Source organism: Phaseolus vulgaris, chromosome 2 (genome assembly GCF_051622355.1).
Source record: "Phaseolus vulgaris cultivar YP4 chromosome 2, ASM5162235v1, whole genome shotgun sequence".
Taxonomy (NCBI): Eukaryota; Viridiplantae; Streptophyta; class Magnoliopsida; order Fabales; family Fabaceae; genus Phaseolus; species Phaseolus vulgaris.
Window position 1 is genome coordinate 34,987,773 of NC_143499.1, and position 23,692 is coordinate 35,011,464.

General features: G+C 33.7%; 3 protein-coding genes across 5 annotated transcripts; 1 reads left to right on the forward strand and 2 right to left on the reverse strand.

Annotated features, from left to right (window-relative positions):
- Window positions 1–611: 611 nt before the first annotated feature.
- On the reverse strand, window positions 612–2,050 carry LOC137809402 (uncharacterized). The gene is made up of 3 exons (XM_090297947.1): window positions 1,139–2,050; window positions 946–1,012; window positions 612–646 (listed from the first exon to the last, which is right to left on the reverse strand). Exons 1-3 carry the CDS (start codon window positions 2,048–2,050, stop codon window positions 612–614), a joined length of 1,014 nt encoding a protein of 337 aa, XP_090154073.1.
- A 5,279-nt stretch (window positions 2,051–7,329) lies between these two features.
- LOC137811641 (uncharacterized) lies at window positions 7,330–9,507 on the forward strand. Its single transcript, XM_068613445.2, has 3 exons — window positions 7,330–7,514; window positions 7,683–7,877; window positions 9,058–9,507. Exons 1-3 carry the CDS (start codon window positions 7,488–7,490, stop codon window positions 9,313–9,315), a joined length of 480 nt encoding a protein of 159 aa, XP_068469546.1. The 5' UTR covers window positions 7,330–7,487; the 3' UTR covers window positions 9,316–9,507.
- A 349-nt stretch (window positions 9,508–9,856) lies between these two features.
- On the reverse strand, window positions 9,857–23,406 carry IAR1 (ZIP metal ion transporter family). Of its 3 annotated transcripts, none has more exons than XR_016518668.1 (11): window positions 22,731–23,365; window positions 21,685–21,768; window positions 21,520–21,569; window positions 18,266–18,317; window positions 16,374–16,487; window positions 14,090–14,340; window positions 13,644–13,778; window positions 13,452–13,546; window positions 11,054–11,155; window positions 10,524–10,568; window positions 9,857–10,442 (listed from the first exon to the last, which is right to left on the reverse strand). XR_016518668.1 is itself a non-coding variant. In XM_068613444.1 (11 exons), the coding sequence occupies exons 1-11, from the start codon at window positions 23,074–23,076 to the stop codon at window positions 10,287–10,289; spliced, it is 1,443 nt and encodes a 480-aa protein (XP_068469545.1). In that variant the 5' UTR covers window positions 23,077–23,406; the 3' UTR covers window positions 9,857–10,286. The 3 variants fall into 3 exon arrangements, 2 of the variants coding, with proteins under 2 accessions (XP_068469545.1, XP_090154800.1); XM_068613444.1 differs by having other exon boundaries at window positions 13,452–13,559; window positions 22,731–23,406; XM_090298674.1 differs by having other exon boundaries at window positions 13,452–13,559; window positions 21,476–21,569; window positions 22,731–23,388.
- Window positions 23,407–23,692: the final 286 nt, after the last annotated feature.

Sequence of the window (23,692 nt, forward strand, 5' to 3'; positions counted from 1 at the left end):
ATAAATGACCATGTTTCCTTTCAACTATACTATTTTGTTGTGGAGTATTGACACATGATGTTTGATGTATTATTCCTTTACTGACAAAAAAATTAGTCATGAAAAATTCAGTTCCATTATCACTTCTTATTATTTTTATTGTTGTCTCAAATTGTGTTTGAACAAAAATAACAAAATTTTCCAAAACCTTAACAACTTCAGATTTTTGTTTCAAAAGAAAAATCCATGTGTACCTCGAATAGTCATCAACTATGGTCAAGAAATATTTATGACCATGAATTGATGGTATTGAGTACGGTCCCCAAACATCTACATGAATCAAATCAAAACATTTTTTTGATTTAGATGTACTAATAGGAAAAGAAAGTCTTTTTTGCTTTGCAAAATGACAAACATCACAAACAAAAGATTTGTTATATTTAACAAAAGGAAATTTATTCTTGATAACATCAATACATTTATTTGAAATATGACCTAATCGAAAATGCCAAAGGGTTTCTAGATCACTAGCACTGACATTAACAGTATTGATGGTGTGTGTACATTCAAGGGGTTTAATTTGAAATTTCTGGTAAGATGGGATCCTGAGTATATAAAGTCTATCTTGCGTCTTAGCGGTTCCAATCATCTTCATTGTTATTTTGTCCTGAATGTGACAACCATTAGAGTCAAAGGTAAGAACACAAGATAGTTTATCAATCAATTTTGCTACGGAAAGAAGATTAAAATTGAAGCAAGGAATGTACAAAACATTGTCTATGACATGATTTTGATTGAGAAAAGCACTTCCAGAATAATTGGCAATGACTTGATTTCCATTTGGTAATTTGACATAAATAGGATCAATTTGATGATATGAAGTGAAATAAGTTAAGGATGAACAAATGTGATCAGTAGCACCACTATCAATAATCCAAGAACTAAAAGAAGAAATAAAATTATTACCTGTTTGATTGGAGGGATTGGAGGGAATAATAGAGACTTGATTAGAAGAATTGCCACTGGATTTGGTCTGTTGTAAAAGAGCTAACAATGTTTGATACTGCTCAGGAGTAAAACCAATTTGTTGAGACTCCACTTTTGACTTTGAACCTTCATGATTCTGCTCATTATTATTGAAATTTGTATTCTGAAAAACTGCATTAGTATGACTCTGATCATGGTTCTGATTTTTGAACTTGAAATGAGGTGGAAAGCCATGCTTTTTATAGCATGTATCAATGGTATGCCTTGTCCTTCCACAATGACTACAAATTTTGGAAGTATATCCTCTTCCATTGCTTCCTCTTCCGTATCTAGCACCTCTGCCATATGTTGTAGCATTGTTTTTATAACCTCCTTTGCTAGTAGCAATCATTGCCTTGGATTGATTACCAAATATTTGCCTCTCTTGTTGTGTAACAAGAGAGCAAACTTTATTCAAGGATGGCAAAGGGTCCATCAATAGAATTTGAGTTCTCACAGTCGAATAATTATCATTTAGCCCCCTTAGAAATTTGATAATCTGGTCTTGTGTTTTATATTTAGAAACATTCACAAGAGTATTGCATTTAGAGGCACATGAAGAAGTGGATAGCGGGCGGAAAAGATCAAGTTCATCCCAAAGAATTTTTAACTGAGTGAAATAGTTTGTAACAGTCAACTCACCTTGTTTAAAAGAAGAAATCATCTCCTGGATATCAGAAATACGAATCATGTCTCCTTGTGAGAACCTTTCTTTTAAATCATTCCATATGTCAAAGGCATTGTCCATACAGATGATGCTCTGCGCGATGGATTGAGAAACAACCTTGAGAATCCACGAAACAACCAACATATTGGCCCTCTGCCATGTTGGAAACAATGAATTGGTACGATTGGGAGTTTCTATAGTTCCATCATTGAAACATATTTTGTTCTTTGAAATTAGGCTCATTTGAAACGAACGAGACCAATGATGATAATTTGGTCCCTCAAGAATAATAGGGACAATAAGAAAGGAAGGATTATCTGATGAACTAACATGGTAAGGTGAACTAAGATCTTGTGAGGGATCATCAACTTCACCCATGAATAAATGTAGCAAGCAGAGCTCTGATAATCAGAACTCTGATACCATATTACGAAGTGGACTTTAAGCCTAACTCAATCCCATAAAACCGGCTCATGAGGTTGAGGTTTGCACCCACTTATATACAATGAAAGGCTCTAATCTCTAGTCGATGTGGGATCTTCAACATTATTACGAAGTGGACTTTAAGCCTAACTCAATCCCATAAAACCGGCTCATGAGGTTGAGGTTTGCACCCACTTATATACAATGAAAGGCTCTAATCTCTAGTCGATGTGGGATCTCCAACACACCTCCCTCACACCGAGACTACCAACTCGTGCGTGGGACTATATATTATGGGTGGTCCGATAGCGGCCCGATAGCGGGTGACACGATAGGCCCAACACAAACACTCGCTAGGATAGGCTTGAAATGGCTCTGATACCATATAACAAAATTGAACAGAGATGAACAAAAGGGAACAAAGATGAACAAAAGAGTAAACTGAAGACAAAGGATATGAGAATGAATATCTCTTCTTTCTTGTTATTCAAATCAAAACAAATGGTCTGAATATATACAAGTAGTAAACTCATTCTAGGGTTTGACTAAAGAAGGAAATAATCAATATTAAATACTAGAATCGTAACACACAAAGATAAAATAAAGGTTATTCTCTTATATAAAGAGAAATAACTGATAATTAGAAAAGACACTCAATTATTCTTCTTTATAAAGAGAAGCAACTGATAATTAGAAAAGACACCTAATTATTCTTCTCTATAAAGAGAAACAACTGATAATTAGAAAAGACTCCCAATTAATATTAGGATCCTTCTGTAACTCTGGTATCCGTATCCTCTAATACTACCCAATGGAAAACATGTATAAGATGAAAGTAAATTATATCAAATCATAAATAAAATACAACTTGTTAACAAGATACAGGTCAATCATCAAGCAGGAAATTCAAGATCTTGCAATCGACACATGTTATAGAAGAATAAACAAGTCATGAAAAAGTGACAAATACAAAAATCACTAGATAATAGATGACCAATCAATCCATGAACATATTGCTTTGATAAAAGATCTTACCAACAAATGAAAATCTTACAAGACATAGGTATAAAAGACATTAAGTGTTTTGTTAGAACAATTTTTTCTAGCTTTAGAAGAATGGAAGTGTTAAAGGAAAAACATATGTGCATATCCAACTAACTCCTTAAATTTAGGAACAATCCATGTGCCTTTCCCTTAATTCAAGGAGTCACTCATGTATCTTGTTTAATTAAGAGTTAACTAAATATTAATTATAGGATTAATTATTCTTAATTAGTCTTAATGTACTTAGGATTTTAAACTTTCAAGACACATGAAAATGTCTCTTCCACATTATAGGTTGTGGCACCAATCTATAAATAAGATCACTCTCTCTTGTAAAATCACTTTAGAAGATTGAATGAAAATTCTCTTTTGTAAGTGATCGTCTTTGATAGTCTTGAAAGTTCTATAGTTGGCTTTAGTTCTTATCTAGATAAGCCTTTTCAAGTAGCAAATCTTCTTACACTTATTATTTGGGATTCTTCACAAAAGTGACACGTTCTAACCATTTTTTAGTCTTTAATCCATTTTCCATTTCATTTGGTTACAAGTTATTGTTTCCTAAATCTTCTCTTCAATTGCCACAAACTTCACCATATTATCCTTATGCTTTCGCCATTGTTATATCTACTACCATGGGTTTTTTAGTTCTCCACATTTTCTTTAGTTGATCAAGAACATTCCAACCTAATGCGACATACAATCTCTCACAAGTAAATAAGCATAGACATAGATCACAAGACACAACTTTATGACATTACGTTGTCTAACCTCTATGAGTTGACTAAGAATTCCTTCTAAGGAAGATTCTGACACAAAGTATGATTCATCAATGTGTGCATGATTAATTTAATTGTTAGTGATTCAAACATCTAAAAGATAAAAAGTATGAAAGTTACGACCCTCTAGAAATTTTTTTAACACATAATGCTTTGAAGCACGCAACCTATAACAAATCTTGAGGTTGTCTATTTAAGAAAGCACTTTCAATAAAATAAAATAAACCTAAGGTTCCAAGATACAAATAACTAGGTTTCATGTGCATGAGAATAATGTTAAAAAGTCTTCAAGTTCTTAAGTTAAAGTTCATCTTTTAGACGACTTGTAAATCCTTCATTGTTGTGTAGTTATCTTTAGAATTAAGAAGTATATAGTTTCACATCCACTTGTTTGAGTGTGAACTTTGTAATCAAACAATTTTATTGTTGTATGGTTTGGAGAGACTATGTACTTTTCCTTAAGAAGCCTTGTGTACTCATACTTAAACTAAAGAGGAGTTTTAACGAATATCTTAAAGGCTTCATGTATTTAAACTAGAGAGGCATTGTGTACTCAAATAACGAAAAATGACTTTATGTACTTGTTGTAAGCTAGAAGTGGCAATGATAATACTTATCTTACTCCATGGTTTCTACTCATATTTTCTAATTCCTAACATTCTTTGAAAAAAATATTTCAATGAATTTTGGACTTGGATTACCAAAATAAAGGAATGGACATGACTCCATCCTTGTGGTAATGGACACATTTTCAAAATTGGCTAATTTTGTTCCATGAAACAAATTTTATTACGAATGTCTTATTGCTAACTTATTTTTCAAAGAAATGGTTAGACTACTGGTTTTCCTATAAGCATTGTATCTAACCAAGACTTTAAGTTCCTTACTCATTATTGGAGAATTTTATGGAACAAGATAGGCATTATCCTCCATCTCTTAAATACTTGTTACCCCTAAATTGATGGTCAAATAGAAATGGTTAATAAAACTCTGGGTCAACTTCTTATATGCATAATTTCTAAAAATCTCAAAGAGTGACAAACACATATACCTCACATCGAGTTTGAATAAAATAGAGTAGTTCATTCTACTACTTCCCAGTCACCTATTGAGTTTGTTTATGGGCTTAATGTTTTAATCGCTCTTAATTTGTTTCCCCTTCCTACTCCGAAAGACATGATGTTTACTAATTCAAATGCAAGAGCAAATTTTATAAAATAATTACATGTCAAGATAAAAAATAGTAGAAAGAAAGGTTAAAAAATATTTAAACAATGCTAATAAAGGAAGAAAAGAGATTTTCTTCCAACTAGAAGATTGGATTTGGGTTCATCTAAGAAAAGAGAGATTTCCAAATCAAAGAAAATCCAAGCTCCAAATAAAGGAGATGATCATTTTCAAGTCCTAAAAAAAATAATGAATAATGCAGTCCATTTCCTTAAGGAGTACGGTGTGAGTCATAACTTCAATGTTTCTATAACTTCTTTATGTGATTTAGGGCTTTTGAGTTCATGGATGAATTTCCTCCCAGAAAGGAATGATGATATAAATAAGGATAAGGAAAGAGCTTGTTGAAAATAAAAAAGAGTAGACAAAAGAAATAAATACAAAAAGCAAGACAAGAGGAAACAAATATATAGAAGATTCCAATGAAGAGTTACAAGAGGAAGACTCTAAGCTATAAAAAAGGATAAGAAGACATGTGAATGATAGATTCCTTAGATTTAGTATATTTTGGAAGGCATCGAAAGTCTTCAAGAAAATGGATTGCACCTTAGAGTATGGAAGTTGTGTTGATCACATGTAGAAACAAGAAGAGGTTGAGTCAACTTCATTGGTTCACTAGGAAAGCTAGCAAGAAGAAGATTAAGACACAAGAGCATGTAAAATATGAGTTTAGCAGTTTCATTATTCTCAATCAAGTATGAAATTACAAAGGAAAAAAGTCTTATTTATAGTCATGAAAGGTTAAGGTAGTGTTCCATGCAAGCTACTCAAACCCTAAATTGCGTGACAAGTTAGGATTAGGTTAGCAAACCCACCCAAGGCTTCTAGAAAATCCTAACTTGCATTCCAAGTTAAGTTTTTTTAGAAGCTAGTCACGTCTTCTTTCTTCTAGGATAAGGATTTTTATTTTATACTATGAATGACTTAGAATACAAGACTTTGAAAATGAAACTATGTTCTATTTTATACAATTGTTACAAGACTAGAGATTTAATATATTATCCTGCATGAAAGAAGAGTCTTCCAAATTTTTTCTTCTTCGTCTATTCTTCTAGCCATTGTCTTTCTAAGGAGTCCTACATGTATCTTCCGATATGGTCCTCCATCAGGAGGTCTTAAAGGGAAAAACATCATATATGATTTTAGTGATATCCTTATCAGTATGCAAGTTGTAACGAAGGAGGTGGATTCATCAAAACCATCAAATGGATCTTCAAGAAGAATATCATTTGAGCGTCCAATGATAATGCCTTTATTGAAACACTTATGTTTGTGGTTGTATAGTGTGTCTGGTGAAACACCTAGGTTAGTCCAAAAAATTGAGTTCGTAGTAATTAATGCATCTTCTTTAATAAAAAGTTTGATAATAGAGCGGTTGTTGAAACATCTACATTAAAAAATATTTCTAATGGTAGAGATGTATGGTGAATCCTACATCAAATTACATTTTATCCTTATCATAGAGTTAAGGTGACCTATGTTCTTTCTCATTACTTCCTTAATTCGATTTTGCTTTTCAACTTTACCTTATTATATATTCTTTTATGTTTGATGAAAGCTTCTCTTTCATGGTTGAAGCTTTCAAAATGTTCTTGACTTAATAGATATTTTATACATGTTCAAAGGAATATTAGATCATTATATAAGTAAATTGTAGTTTGATATTGAAACTGTTCCATGATACGTACTGCTACTTTACGAATGTTACATGCATCGAAACAAACGAACGGCTACTTCAAAAGTGTGAAGACTAGAGTCATGGCAATGACGCGATATTTTTGCTTTCGGCTCTCGCTTTCTCTTTCTCCACATCTCATTTGCTAAGCTTTGATTTTGGTATTTACGATGGGTGTAATGTAACTTAGCAGCAAGCACAAAATGTGTAGCTTATTTCCTTCTTGCAGTATCCAAGTAAAGCAGAAAGTGTGTGTGGGATAGAGAGAGAAACAGAGAGAGAGAGAGACCAACATTTTCAACCCAACTACGCTGCTACCCTTCTTAAAAAGCAGCAAAGCAGAAAAGAAAAGGCATGCCTCTGATTCGCCAAGAGACAAGGACCCATATGAAAATTAAAAATAAAAGAAAGCAAAAGGTTAAAATTTTAAAAGCAGTACAAAATCCCAATGGGAATCTTTCTTCCTCTTCAACTGTTCAAGGTGATCCCACATTGCCACCTCTCTCTCTCTCACACACACACACTCTCTTTCATCCTGCTCTATTACTCCTTTTTATGCTGTCTTTCTCTTTTGCAATCTTTTCCTCTTTCTCTCGCTCTCACAGACACAAACACACAACAGACAGACAAACCAACATTTTCTCAGCTTCTGGCATGAGCTCATATATTGATGGGATTTTCATTCGGGGATCATTTTGTAAGTGCTCTCAAACCTTCATTCTCGCTCAACCTATTCACTTAGAAAATGGGTAATTGGAGGGTGTGTTAATGGTGAAGAATCTTTGCTGTTTTTTTCCTTTCTTCTTCCATATTCTTGTGACACTCAGCATGTGGTGCTTGTGAAAAACAATTTTGTAAATATTAGGACCAAAAGGAGAGCGATTTTTGCTTGATAGATGAAACTAGTGCAACACAACAACAAAACTGTATCATCATGGAAGTGCATCATCTTCAAGGGGTTGATAAAAGCACTGATTTCTTCCCAGTTGAACATCCTATGGAGCCACCGGATGAAGATCGTCCCGTGAAATGCCCAATGCCCGAGTCTTCCGTTATTAATGTAAGCATACACACCTACACATGTATATATGTTCATTTCTTTAGTTATCTACTTATCTTATCATATGATAGTATGACAATTAGGGATTTTGCATGGTAAGGAAAAACAATGCAGCTTCGTTTTTATGTTTGTTTAGTGCCCATGTTGATTCCTTATTTCTGCATTTGTCTTATAATTTTGTTCTCGTAATAGTCTCTTGCTCGCAAAGGGACCGACATGTAAAGTTTCTGGAGACGTACTTTATCACAAGAATTTGATATACTAAACATAAAAAAAAAAAAAATTGGCTTGCAATATTTGAAAGGTACACCCTTCTGAGCTTCTCTTTCTAGCTCTGAATTACAGCATACAGATGTGGAGAATGTCTTTTTAGGGTTTAGTACGGCATAGACAATAGCTACAAGCTTTGAAAGAAAAGCATTATATATCTTAATTGAACCTCAGTACTATGCAGATATTTCTCATAATGTATCTCTCATATCTAGTCAGGTCTTTGCTTTGAAACAAAAAATAAAAAATAAAGGAAGAAGGAGAAAAATCTTTTATACAGTCAATGTATTTCTCATCTAGCTAGACGTTCGTCAAAGGTATTTGATATTTATTAAATAAATTTCCATTGTCCTAAAACATTTTTTATATTAATTCTCCAAGATTAATAGTATATTTGGGGAATGTAAAATGTCAAAAGATATTATATAACATCACTCGATTTTATTTTCTAGATATCCATGACAATTGTAAAAGATTTATTGAGGTTGATTCTAGTTAGGGAAGGGCTGTATATTTTCGTTTAATATCCTCTCTTGTAATATCATATAAGCCAGTATTAAATAAAAAAAAATACATTTAGTAGTTACTTTAAATATAAAAGAACATTCAATATGTTCTTAATTTGGTAAAATTTTACAGGAAGATAATACACAAATATTCAGAGTTATTCTTCAAACAATAAATGATTGAAGTTGATGAAAACTAAATATAGTGAGATGAATCTAATTACTGGTTTCTCTAGAAAAGGTTAAAAAAGGAAGATAAGAACCAGAATATTTTATTTTTAATGTTTGTTTTGGCTGATTGTTACAAAGGCCCTCAGGAAAACGCAGTGTAAAAGGAGTGGTTCCATATTTGAAGGTCACTCTGAAGTTGAGGGAAGAAACTGACATAAACGTGACCTTTGTAGGATGAAAGGATGCATGAAAAGAGGTTTGCAGAAAGCTTAAAGAAGAGAGCAGAAACAACGGGAAATGGGGAAAGAACAACATCCCTGGTCGCAGAACCTCCTGCTCGAGGAGTACGAAAGCGGCATCACACCCTCACAAACGGAGGCGGAGATCTTGTGATGACTCCATTAATGAGAATGCCACCTCTCCCTCCCCTACCATCCCAGAATATCACCATCTTTCAGGTGCTGCAACAGTTGGACAAGTTTGAGTCTTAACAAAGAAATAAATTCCATCACAACAATCCATGGAACTAAGGATGCATTTTGGTTATAAGCTGAGTCAGATTCAATAGAGCAAAACGAAAAGCATTGGAGAAGGAAGATCCTAAGTATTCATCTTATGTGGGTCGTCAAAAAAATGTACCTCGTGTTTTCTACTAAATCCAGATATTTTTATACTTCAGCGTTTGCAAATGTGCAAATCATACAATTCCTAGTCCAGTCTCCTAATCCTCTAATTAAAATTTATTAAAGACTATGAAATCGCAAATGAAATTCATTAAATCATGAATGAAAAATACACAATTTTATGATTTGTAACAGGATTGTAAAAAGACAGTTATATTGCCGATATTTCTAAAGAATAATTGCAAATAAAGTGTTCTGCTTAAAATTTCACAATACCTTCTACCCATCATAACATGTGCTGTGAGTTTTATATAAGATCAACCGTCCTTGTCCAAATATAGGCGTGCAGGCGCAGGCACTATTTCCATTGAAAGAGAATAAAATAAAAAGGCAACATAAACCAAAAATATAAAGACAAGGATAGAAAATGATAAATATCAATCAGACACAATTAGTGTCTTCGTCTTATGTGCATCGGAAAGAGGAAAGCATTTTGACTGCTATACAGCTCAAAAGAGAGAAAAATGTCACAAAATACAGTTTGACAAAGACAAACGGGTTGTGATAAGTTAGAATTAGTGACGGTAAAGAAATGCATTTACTGTACAAAGTTTGCACTCTGTTAGGGAGTAAGGAATCATTCGGTGTTAAAGCCTGACCTTCTGATTGATGCATCATTTTCTCGCAGTTCGCCTTCCTTGCAAGCCTTTTTCTGGCTTCACCGTTTAGCATAAAGCAAAATATAAAGAAAACATTTGTAGACTGGTTGCATATTTTTTGTGAAATAATTGGCACGTAAGGAATCAAGAGGAGCAAGTCCTGAAGTGACAACATTTCGTTCATTCTACAAGGGAAATACCAAGGGCCACAGCCATGCCCATTGTCAGCGAGATTATTTGGACAACTGTACTTCTTAATTTTGTATTCCCATCGCTATTCATTTCTGCAAGTACTCCCGCAATTGAGATGTATATAAATCCACCTGCTGTAAACCCCTGTCAAAAGAGAGACAAGTTATTGCTTAAATCAATGAAATTTGAAATCAACCTACAAATACGTTACGATACATTCCTTACCTCAATTAACGATGACTGTCCAGGATCTTTCCCCCACAGCAGAGCCTGCACCAAGAACAATGAGTTATTCTATTTCATTCTATGTTCATTGTGCATAATAAACAATGAAGAGAACCTAGGATATTGAAATGTACGTACATATGATACTAACAATTATCCAAGACCAATCAGCAAATTCCTCAACAATACGATTTCAGAAGAATTATAGTACATAAAAGTTGGACAATTCTCATGTTCTTACTGTATAGAAATCTAAGGCATAATGAATTTCTCTTTTCATGTTTTGGACATTTTAATTTATTAAGAAAATAAAAAAAAATTATTTCAGAAATATGTAAGTTGACTGCCCTTTTGTTTCTCATGTGCTTATTTACTTAACTATGCTGTTCCAATCACCAATTCAGTACACAATATATGATCTGTAGTGTCTTAATTAAAAAAAACTTTACAATGTTAATTGTGCGAAAAGCTGTTTGAGGATCCGCTAAACAATGCATTCATGTGAAATGTTGAATGAAGACAACACTCACCAATGCAGTCCCTGCAAGTGCTACCAGTGCTGACAGAAAGTTGAAGAACAAAGCTTTTGGTACACTGAAACCAGATCTAATCAGAATGCCAAAATCACCAATCTGTACATGAAAGAAACAAAAAGCATAAAACGTTTTGGGGGATAAAAGTAAGATCTAAAACCAATAAGACCAATTAAATGTAGATATGAAGAATTATTAAGAAGCGGACTTTAACCTAACTCAATCTTATAAACCTTATAAAACTAACTTATAAAGTGAGGTTTGCACCCACTTATATACTATAAAATATCTTAATCTCTAGCCGATGTGAGATCCCCAACACCTGCCTCAAGCCGAAGCTGTCAACTCGTGTGTGAGACTATATATTTATGGGTGGTCCAATAACAGCCCGATAGTGGGTGACGTGATAAACCCAACAAACTCTCACTTGGATAGGCTCTATATTGGCTCTGGTATCATATTAAGAAACAAACTTTAAGTCAAACTCAACCTTATAAAGGTGAGGTTTGCACTTATTTATATATTATGAAATGTCTTAATTTTTAGTTGATGTGAGATCTCCAACAATAATAAATAAAACCAAAATAGAAAGAGAAATACTAAACTGAAAGCATTCCAAAATGACAATAAGAAAACATGAAACTCGAAATTGCAGAAATATGATCATTTGAGGCAGTTTTGTTTCCCCAATTAGGAAATGTTAACACTGTATGCTCAACTTATATTTCCTAAACGTGTCACTAATGCAGGACACTTAAGATCTGGCAGCTCTCATGCCAGATTGATCCGACTTGCAATAGCAAGCATTAGGCCTGCTGATCCATGTAAAAAATTATCCTTCATAGAGGAGGAAGTTAACTGGCAAAGCAAGAAAAATATTTATCCATTCACAGTATAAAAAGCAACTATTTTTTATCTACTTAAATAAAACTCAGAAATTCGGCGGAAATATATTTTATAAAATACCCCTATTTTTAGTTTTTAATTTCTGAAGAGAACCCTAGAAGCTTTTAAAAAAGGATGTCATCCGAATTATGCATGCATTGAGTGGCACAAACAAGAGAAATAAAATTGCTATAGTTCGAAGTTCACAGGACAAATAATGCATCACAAATGCTGTTTTCTCAGTAACCAAAAGTTAAGCTGTACACATATAGAGCACCATTAAAATATCCCTTTGATGTGCCCAGCAAGGGTGTGCAATATTTAGTGCACCTCCTTGACATGAAGAAGCCATCTTCATATTTTCTCTTAATTTTCTTTAAAGCTGACAGCATCAGCAAGTGTTCAATGCTCTAGATAACACATTAAATTGAAATCATACAAAGAATCTTCTTCTTTAGCCCTCTACAAAATGGATCGTAGGGGATACAATAAGTAGAGAAAACAAGAAGCTGATTTTAACAGAGTGAATAAAATTGAGTCAACATAAGATCACGAGTGAAGAGCTAATAAAGATTTTGGAGTCATTTCAAGACTTGTAACTGCTTTAAAGGGATAAAATAGAAAAGGTAGAGAATCATAATTATTTGACAACAATGTGGAACTCACTCTTAAAAGAGAATTGTAAAACAACTATGATTAATGCACCAGGTGTCGCCAATTTTTTTTCCAATTACTATGAAAATTCCACACATTTTATACATGCACCAAGTTAGCTCTTGGACTTGTTCATAGGCTCAAAGACTGTCAAGACTCCCGAGAAACTAGAATGTCAACATTGCTTAAAAATGTACGAGATTCAAGTAAACACCAGTTTAAAAGAATCATATAAGAAACAGAATCATAACATGGACTCAAATTAATAGGATTGAATGTGCATGATAATACACATCCGGTCAAATGACATAGACATGTATTTCATAAAAGTAACTAGATGAGTAGTGATAAGGATTATAGGTAAGAAAATAGAACAGCTATTTCAAATCTGAATATAAATCAGCCATGTATATTATGCACACATATATGCGTATATCCCCAGATGAAATCTGTAGAACATTTTTCATGCCTTGTAAGAAATAAACAACAGTAAAAGATTATAAAGAAAATTTAATTTAATTCAGTGTAATCATATGAATCATGTGTTTTGGCTATTCTGACACCATAATCTTGCATGTTTTAGCATATCTGTGCTAATTTTTTCTTATTAAAATCAAGTAATAAAAGAATTAATCACTTTTATTTTTATGAACTTTTGAAAAAATTAGTCAATAAGAAAAATAAACTCCATTAACAAAGACATACAATTGCTGCACTTTGTGGAATTAAACAAACAAACTTTTCAGGCCTTCAGGAAACTGCACGTTACACTTTTAAGTTATGCCTAAAATGAGATGAAAATGTTCTGTAGATAGCATAATACTGAACATGCGACAGAGCAAAGATGATTTTGAACCTCTTGAGGAAGCTCATGTGCCAGCAAAAACAGAGTTCTAGACCAGCCACCAACAGATCCATAAAGCAAGAATGCACTTCCTAAAGCCATTCCATCTGTAAAATTATGCTGCAATATTAACATATTCTGCATAAATACACTTGAAAGCTTTTCTTCATTTTACAGCCAATAAAAGGCCAAAATATAGCTTACCACTCCATCTGAGAAAAGATTGAGATAACCAAACACAAGGCTTGTTGGTAATCTAACTGGTTCCTTAACATTTGAAGATTTTATATTATCTGAGGAGCTATCAACAGTACTTTTGGTCACATTGCTTCCGATTCTCTGTGATACAAGTATATCAAATGTCAGATAAATTTCCCCATTCCCTCCAATATTCCATTTAAACTAAATGTGTAATACAGCATTATACAAGTGTAAACAAACTATTACAGCTCTTCAGGTTTTGCATATTTATTATCATATTCTTTCTACTGATCAAATTTGCCAGCACAACTGGTCAAACATCTGAAGGGTAAAACAACAATGCATGCAAATAAAAGTAATAGCATGTGTGACATCAAAATGGTTCAAACCAAACCAATGGTGCATCTCAACTTCAGTCAGCTGAAGTGACATTTCATTGCCGGTCTTACCTTTCTGAGTACGGTTTCAGATTTAGAAGGATTATCTTCCTTCGAAGAGTCACATGACACTTCATCATCTTCTTTTCTCTCATCTAGCAATCTGTCTTCCTTTGCATTATTAGAAATGTCATCGTCTTTCAATTTTTTCTTGCTACTGTGGTTATGGTGATGATGTCCATGTGTCCATGAATTAGCTTCTCCCGAGTTTTCTTCGACATACCTCACTACCTTCTCCACAAGAAGAAAGAGTACAATTCCAGCTGAAAGAACCATAAAACATTGTAAGAAACAGTGGTTCTTAAAGAATCCATCTGCATAAGCCTAATTTTTTAACACTAAAAATGACTAGAGAGAAATATATGGATGAAAGAAAAATATGAAGTCATGTAAAGAAAGTGATCAATCACAGCTACACGCATGGCTTTAACAGAAAATAAATTCAACCTTGAATTCCCCATCACCCTTTTTCCTCACAGCTATGAAAGTTGTTTGTTTTGATGGTTTCTGTTAGCAACAGACCCCCCGTTAGTAGAGTTTATGTAAGAAGAGATATGAAGGGAAGGGATTCAGGCCCAAAAGGCCCAAAGTCCAGTAATTAGTAATGTCAGTTATATATAATAATAGGAAGGAGGAGAAATGAAAGTTTGGAGAGGGAGGTATTCTTTGGTTGTAAGGGAGACATTAGGCTCCCAAATTAAACATTCTTGAATCTTTTACTGCAGTAGGTATATTTTGTTCCCAACTGAGTGAATATAATAAGGTTCGTTCTTCATTATATACTTTCTTTTATATTCAACTCATTTCTTACATTGGCATCAAAGCCCTCGAATCTGGGCAGCCATTCATGGTGTACATAAGAATGGAAAGTTCAGATAGGGATTTCAAGAATCCAATGAAGAAATTTGAGTTGAGGATGATAAATAAGATGCTATGAGAAGGCTTGATGAACTACTAGAGAACCTCAATTGTAGTACAACCAAGATGAGAATTCTAGCAGTTCTCAATGAAATAACTTCTACATAGTAGAAGGGAAGGACGAAACAAGAACAAAATTGATGTATGGGTTGAATAAAGATCGATGGAGGAAATTATAAACTTTGTTGTTTCAGGAGATGACATGTATGGTTGGATTAACCTAGTGGAGAGGTATTTCAAATTAAAGGATATGTTTTAGAAAAGTTACAAGCGGCAATAGTAGCAATGGAAGGTAGAGCATTATTAGCTCTTTGTGAAAAGAGATATCCTTTGTAATGGGAAAACCCTTACAAGAGAGAGCGTTCTACTATTTATTGTTCTTTTCATCCTATTCAATGAAAATCCTTATTTCCTCTCTATTCACCTTTTGGTTCGTAACATTTAGTCCGACGTGCTGGATCCCCAATCATGATGGAGAATCCGGTGGAAGTATTTGATGAGAAAATAGAAGGAAACCCATTCTGATATTTAGTTTGGAGAAGGATATTGATACCACACTTAAGAAATATGAGAAGGTGAGTGATAAGTCATGGAGTTGATCACCATAGGTTATCGTGATAAGATCAAGATTTGGGTTCCTATAACTCGGAACTCCATAATGTTCTCACAATGAGAAAACTTAATTTTCTTTCAAAATTCATGTATATATCCCATTGCATTACAAGTACATCTTTTTATAGGCTAAATTATGTAGCAATAAAGCCCACTAAAAATCAATTAATTTCCACTAAATAGTTTTTTAATGTCCACTAACAATTAACTCCCGCCAATGATGCTTTTAATTCCTATTATATGCATCATTATTTCCCACCATGAGATTATGAATGGTTTACCTTCTAGTGGTTTTCAATCTTCTCATGTGAAAATTCAGCCGCTTAATCAAAAAACATAATAAGAATTCAGTGCTATTGCTAGGTTTTTCAATGTTATACCTTTCAATGGAGCTATTGGTTTTCCTTTTGTAACTAGGAAGGAGTTACTTTTACGTAACTAGGATGGGGCATTTACACCTATTGACAAATTGTTTATAAGTTTATTATATAGTTTTTTGTTTGTCATATTGAATTGAAGTTCAATTATGAGTTTCAAGTGAGATATAATTAGTGAGTGCATATATGAATTTCATAAATTTTGTAGGATCTTACTGTAAATGTTACAATCACCTAATTTACAATCCATACTTCCCTTTCCGATCTTAAGATCTCAATTTTGACTACATTGCTTGGTTCAACTAATTTGTCAAAAATAGGACACCAATAATTTAAAGTGAATAATAATCAACATGATCGGTAAGAACATCAAGCATATCACTACTAACCAAGGATGGATATCCCTATAGAGAGATCGGCCAAAGAATGTGAATGACCATGTCCAGAACTAGCATGATGGTCATGATCTTCATGGCTATCATGAGAATGGGAGTGTTCTCCACCTACAATAAAAGATAATCATATCATGTCAAAGAATAATAATTTTTGCCCAAAAAAAATTAGAAAGAGAAAAGAGACAGGAGAATTAGGTAAAGGATAGAGATATCCTTAATAAAATAGGAAGAAAAAACAAGATAATTGAAAGGAATCAACTCAACCCACAACACTGCAAGCCTAGGCATCTATATGTAAAGCATAACATAGAAACTTGCTTCTAAAAGTAAAGTGCACAATAAATAATGGACTAAAGTAAACAACATCCAGTACCTTATCCTTAATCCCTTTTCTTCCAAAACATTTAAAATGGAGAAATTATCTTACTTGAAACAAACACAGCTAATATTTATCAAGTAATTTTCACCCATTAAATAAATTATGTTACATTCGCAAACACACCAAATAATGCAATGTGCAAAAAGTTGTCTCATAACTTCGGTATTTGTTCTGTGTTATTCTCCTTGTATTGTACCTTAATGAGTATCAAACACATCCACAAGACAAAGAGGGGTACAAAACTTATGAATTTGAATGCCATCACATCCTACAAGGTATAGCTCTCAAGACCAGAGAACCCTAGTTAACACCCCAAGCTTTTGATCATACAACCCAAACCCAAACAAAACTTAAAAAAAAAAGCTGTCTCTTGGTGCACTTCAGGCTCCAACAACAGCAAAAACAACAGTGATAGAATCACAAGTTAGGTGCACTTCAGGCAACCCCAGTAATCAAAGGAAATGATTGAACCTCAGGCAACCATAAAAAAAACATAACCATAGTTAAGACAGTAGAGAAGAAATGTGAAAGCAGAGTCTCTTGGGAGCTCTGATACCATAGGTATTTATTTGAATGAGGGTAGATCTTACTTAATTGGTTGATTTGAAACAGTACATCGGCCTCTATATATAAAGAATTCTAACCATAAAGTAATCATCTCAGAGATCTATAGAATTTTCTAAGAAAACATATCATTTCAACTTATGTCGAGAACCAGGGTCATGATTAGAATCTTCATTATCCCAAATCTCAAAATTAGGGTCATTTCACCCCAATCCTCCACTATTGATGTGGTTTGATCCTTACCGTCCTTTTGGAATCCTCTAAAATGTACTAGCTCCATTGCAAATAATTTTGGCTATCAAATTGGTAGGGACCCACCACATTAGGAAGATCAATAGTACCATGGGAGTAAATTTTGCCTCCATTGAGGAAAAAACACAAACTACAAATGTAAAAGAAGAATTGTTTGTCAAGAGAACAAGGAACTCATCTACTCAAATCAAAGCCAAATAAGATATTACCACCCCTTGGGATGGACTCAGGGTTCAATACAATCCTATCTGTGGTGGCAAAGGCAATGTGTTAGTGTAACCGGAACAAGATGCATGGGCTACACATGCTAACATTGGTGGTGGCACATGGCATTTTTGTTAGGGTTCAGCGTTATGATCATTGGTGTGGGACACACCTTTCTGTTACACCACAGTCTTCAAGGACAGTGGCAGACAAGGCGGCAACTATGGCTAAGGAACAAACTCCCAAGATTAGGAGCTTTGATACCAACTTGAATAAAGCTAATTAGATTCTCAACTCTATTTGTAATAATCACATTCTATTGAAAAAGGAAATAAAATCTAATGAAATGAATGTGAAGATTCAAAGGTTTTCCTAATTACTATAGAGATATTAGGATATTTTTAACCTAATAATCCCCAATTTACAACAAAAAATAAATTAACAAAGAAAAACTAATATAGAAGATAGGTTCTGATGCGTTTCATACCAAAAGCATGCGGTAATTGGTGAAGAAATGCATCCCCCAACATAGCTCCTGCCTGCATAAGACATGGTCAATGAGAATGAAATGAAGCAGAAACAAAAGTAGATATTTAAGAAGTTATTGAAAAAGGTAATTTAGTAACTTTTCCTAGTTAGCATTGTGCTGACCCTCACAATTTCCAAACCATATAAAAGTATAAAATGTCATGACAACGAAATAAGGAAGAATAATACCAAAGATGACAAGAAAGAAAGAAAAAATGGCACATACAGATTTTTCAAGAATTTAAACACAAAAGACATGAGATGTGCCACCGCAAGAAATAAGATAAATTTTTAAATATACACAAAACTACATCAAAGCAACCACGTATCATGCATCTAGAAAGAAGATTACTATAGAAGAAATGCCAACAACAACACTAGAGAAAAGATGTGCAGTAAACACAGAAAACACACACTAAGATGTCCTTTAACATTGTAGACACGTATATAAGAATGCATGAACTAAGTGAAATGGGAGTGTAAATGACATGGTAAATACTTCAGGTATATCAGATTTGTTTGTTATAGAACAAACTTGGGTTGGAGGCACTTAATGTGGAGATAATAATTAGAATCTTGTATTTGCTTTGGAAAACAGGTTATAATTGTCATCATTGTGAAAAAGAAGAAAAAAGCAAATAGTTTGTAATTGTTAGCAGCCCAAATAAACCTTTAGGCCCAAAGACTAGTATTTTTCCTCAAATTGCAAATAGATTTGGAGAATGTATGAAAGGAGGAATAGGAGTGCAAGGGAATGATGAACTGGCTTAGGGAGAGTGATACACACATTGTATGTGGGGCCAATTAGTTGGAAAGGTTATATTAGGGAGTGTGAGGCGAGAGAGGCATCTTGTTCTTTATTTAGAGTTGGTTATGGATAGAGAGCAATAACTCTTTGAAGAAGCTTTGCTCTACGAACAGGAACCATGTTTCCTGTATTTTCCCTTCTGCCTTTTGATCCAACAATACAGTATTACCATTTTTCCTATGTTCTCTGTTTCCTTTTGCAACTTCAATTTTTGGTTTGCCACCAATAACCCAATCATTGTCCTTGTTTCATGTGGTGAAGTAACTAGGATTCAAAGTTTCAGGCTCCAGTCAAATCAATCACAGAAATAACAGCATAATGAATTGTGTCAATGTAGAATGCAGGAAAATAGTTTTCATTGGGCACAGCTTAAAGGAGCTTTCTAGAATGATGACATAACTTTTAGGGACTACTTTTAATAGATAAAATAAGAAACAAGCAACAATTAGAAAAAAAAAAAAGAGGAAAAGTAGCACAGATCAAGCTAACTAGTTATCTTCCTATAATAAAACTAAAGCTTGTCAGCCTTTTGTATGTTCAATGAAACACCTCTAAATAGCCAAAAGCAGATTCCCCATGTAGGAAGTAAGAACATCAATATATTCTTCAAGTAGAGCTGAAAAATCTGATCTATCAAAATAATGGCACTCTTCTGCATATGAAATCATAAAATAACGGCATACAATATTTGCACAATGCCAAATAATGCAACCCCCAGCCCAGGAAATGACAAATGTTAAGCACATAGTAATTGTATGCTTGTTTTGTCCTCAATTAAATCTAAGAATTATATTTGAAGTGATTGATAAAATATTCTGCAAATATAAATTTCATAGGATATTCTTTATTTTTTTTACCCAAAAAAATAAAGAATATCCTATCAAATTTATATTTGCAGAATATTTTATCATTTCTTCAAATTTTAACAATATGTATGACAAGAATTACAGTAGTACCAAATTTTACCCCCAAATTGCTCCCATTAATGAAAAGAAAAATAAAAAATAAAAAAGGAAAGTAAGAAATTTGATGGTGCAGGAGCCATCACTGAAATCACCATCAGTCACCAGCAATTTAAAAGAGAAAATCAAACTTCAGTTTAAAATCCAACATGTTTGAAATCTCAAGTACCAAGGCTCTTCTTTTTTTACAAATTCTGCTAAGAAAGAGGAGACAATATTAAGAAGTTATGAATTAAGCATCAAAGAGTTTATTCCATTGATCTCCCAAAACAGGGCCTTAGGTGGTGCTGTTTAATGATCTCTAAGTATCGTATCTTCCACAAAGTAAAACAAATAAATTTCTTCAACAAACTATCTATAACAGGCATACCACAGGAAGAAAGGAAGACAAAGCAGAGGATTAGAAGCTGACATAAGTAATGCAACTGGTGGCAAAGGGAATAACCACCTGCACATGAGGCAGGCAGCATAGGGTACCCAAGGGGAGAATTCTGTAAGAAGGAAATGACACAATAAAAGGGGAGAGGAGGGCGAGAAAGAATAAAGTCAAGAAAGAACTATGTAGAGAGACTTGGAAAGATTAAGGTCTCTTGTTTGGTTAGTAGCCATCTGTATTTCTTTTCATAGTATTAAAATAAAATAAAAGAAAATAGGATAAATCCCTTGTGTATATTGAATACATGGGATTATGTTTATATAGAAAAAGAAACATACTGAAAATATGGGTTAAGCCCATTACATGATAGAAATATCTAACAATATCTATAATATTTAATAATATCTACAATATCTCATAATATCTAACACTCTCCCTCAAGCTCATATGCACTCAGCTTGTTACAAATGTAATCAATCCTATGCTCTCGTAAGGGTTTAGTAAAAATATCTGCTAATTGATCATTTGAAATAACAAACTCAGTCTTGATATCATATTAATAAGTGAATTTTAAGTTTGACTCAAACTTATAAAATCAGTTTATAAGGTGAGGTTTACACTCACTTATATACTATGAAATGTCTTTATTTCTAGAAGATGTGGGATCTCCAACACACCCCCTCACGCGGAGACCCTCCAACTCATATATGTGACTATATATTATGGGTGGTCTGATAACAGACCGATAGTAGATGACCTGATAAGCCCGACAAACTCTCGCTAAGATAGATTTTAAATGACTATGATACCATATTAAAATAAAAGAAAAGAAGATGAGGATAAATGCCTTGTGTATACTGAACACATAGGGTTATGTTTATCAAAAGCAATAAATATGCATCGTATACAACTTGTTCTTTCTTAGATCCAGTCCAGTTTCAATCAATTCACAAACTAGACAGTAGACACTCAACTGAAAATGAAAATTGATAAACATAGTGAAAGAAAAGTAATAAAAGAAACCTCAAGATAGTGAGACCAAAGAAAGTTGGTAGAAGAAACCTGACCCCAAATAAAGCCAATGAATCAACAACAGCCTTGGATGGTTTCCCTTGTACTGAAATAGGTGAATGATCCAGAGAATTCAGTTTTGTATACTGTAGATAAGCCTTTCATATCGAGAAATAAATAATTTCTACTGTACAAAATGCAAAACAAAAAAAACTACTTACCAAAAATTACAGGCAGGACAATGAGGCAAGTAAGAGAAGCCATGCTCACCAGAAATGAACAGCCCAATGCATTCAACCAAAGGCCTGCAACAAAAATAAATGAACTATATAAACATCAAATTGGAAACAATCAGAAGATTCAACCTTTTAGAAATAGCATAAACAGCCTGCATCTCATGCTATTATTTTTTATATGTTTTTATCCAAAAATAAAACTGTTAAAAGGGAACATGCATTCTATTAGAAATTCCTGAAGAGGAAGAGACATTTACAAGATAATCTTAATCTCCATACAAAAAAATAAGAGTTTCCGAATAACATAATGAATGGGACTTTTCTTTTTCCTGTTACTGAGATGAAAAGTCTAGTAAAAGGAGGCTGCTTTTAATAGACAGAAATATGCACAAGCCTAATGGAGGAGAGGAGCATTCAACTCCAATATGTATTGAAAAAGTTGAATTGGTCCAATTGTACTTCTTTCGGACAAGGGAAACCATGAGTATGATCTGCTATAACAGGACTGACTTAAACAAACAGTTTTCCACTAATTGGAGGTAAGCTAGTAGTCATTTATCACCCAATAACCGTACTATACAACATAAATTAACAGAAAAATAAAATTCAAAGTTTCATAGGGAAATAGCTACGGCAAGGAAATTAACTTGGTGACTTTTATACATGTTATGTAAGTATCTGCCGAACATTTGCGGAATCCCAATCGCCCCATTTTAAGTAAAAAAATCATTATAAGTTGCACTAAACACAGGCTTCATCATTTCAACTCTACAATGATAACAAAATTCTCCATCAGTCTATAAACCCTCTCCACACTCTGCACGTAAAACCTACATCAGCTAGGACAACATCTCCCCACGAAGCTTTTATAGATCTAATTCCCTTAATCTGGCAATCAAAACACCACACTGAACTACTTTACACGAGTTGCAATTGAAATTACGAATTTTCAAATCGTCACAAAGAGCTTCAGAAAACACACAAAAAAAAGGAAGGGTGAGAAAGACGTGAGGGAAAATCTGCAAACATACCGAAACCCGATAGTTCTGTAGTATCGTGAGGGTGATGATGATGCGGTAAACCGAAGCCGTATAGTTTCATATCCTCCTCCTCCGCCAACTCTTCGGGAAGCTTATACTTACCATCAATCTTGTTCTTATGGCCATGCGCGTGGGCTTGGCCATGGTCATGGTCATGGTCATGGTGATGATGGTGGTGATCTTCACAGTGATGATGGGCATCGGATCCACAGAAATCAGAATGGGAATGGGAATGGGAGTGAGACTGGTGAGCTATTCCCAGATCCAAACATAAGAGAAGAGCCAAACAGAGGAGAAGGAATGACAAATAATCCACACTCTTTGTACCGAATGCCATGGGAATTGGAAAGAATTGAAGAAGAGAAAGGTAGCAGAAAGTTGAATTAGGAGCGTGACTTGCAAGTGCCTTCGATTGTGATGAAGCAAACAATGACTAAGAAGAGGATTATAATGCCCACTATGATTCCGAACGTTACGACATCCATATTTAGAGTGTGTGCTACCAATCTAACATTTTCTTTTTTCTTTTTCTTTTTCTTTTTCAAATTTGTAGGCATTAATTTCAGGTTTCCTTCCCTTCTTCAGGTTGAGGCTGCAGGAGCATCCCTGTAGACTACCCTGCCCTTAGCTTTATTATTTTTTTTACTTTCATTCTACAAGTTTTAAATGGTACTTTTATACGACACTTTATACTTTAATGGGTCAAATAGGTAAGTCGGTAATGTTTTTTAAAAATGTTTAATATCAATTTTGGGATCAATATAAATCAATTTTTCCCTCGATTTTTAGTTTGTTGAATGTGATTTTAAATTTGTTTAAATCATTTAATTTGGTATTTTTGTTAATTTCCTTAATCTAAGTAACAATTGAGTACGTGATATACGTGTGACATTTTAAGCTGACATGGAAAATGTGTAATTTTGGATCTACAGTGAGGAAAATGTGTAACTTTT

Excerpts from the sequence above, each read along its gene's own strand:
- LOC137809402 (XM_090297947.1), bottom strand. The coding sequence starts at position 2,050 with ATGGGTGAAGTTGATGATCCCTCACAAGATCTTAGTTCACCTTACCAT. Across the intron at positions 1,013-1,138 it reads ATCAGAGTCATACTAATGCA|ACCAAATCCAGTGGCAATTC; the intron begins GTTTTTCAGAAT and ends CTTTTACAACAG. Across the intron at positions 647-945 it reads CAATCCCTCCAATCAAACAG|GACAAAATAACAATGAAGAT; the intron begins GTAATAATTTTA and ends TGTCACATTCAG.
- LOC137811641 (XM_068613445.2), top strand. The coding sequence starts at position 7,488 with ATGGGATTTTCATTCGGGGATCATTTT. Across the intron at positions 7,515-7,682 it reads TTTCATTCGGGGATCATTTT|GACCAAAAGGAGAGCGATTT; the intron begins GTAAGTGCTCTC and ends TGTAAATATTAG. Across the intron at positions 7,878-9,057 it reads CCGAGTCTTCCGTTATTAAT|GATGAAAGGATGCATGAAAA; the intron begins GTAAGCATACAC and ends TGACCTTTGTAG.
- IAR1 (XM_068613444.1), bottom strand. The coding sequence starts at position 23,076 with ATGGCATTCGGTACAAAGAGTGTGGATTATTTGTCATTCCTTCTCCTC. Across the intron at positions 16,488-18,265 it reads CCAATTACCGCATGCTTTTG|GTGGAGAACACTCCCATTCT; the intron begins GTATGAAACGCA and ends CTTTTATTGTAG. Across the intron at positions 13,560-13,643 it reads ATCTTTTCTCAGATGGAGTG|CATAATTTTACAGATGGAAT; the intron begins GTAAGCTATATT and ends TTAATATTGCAG.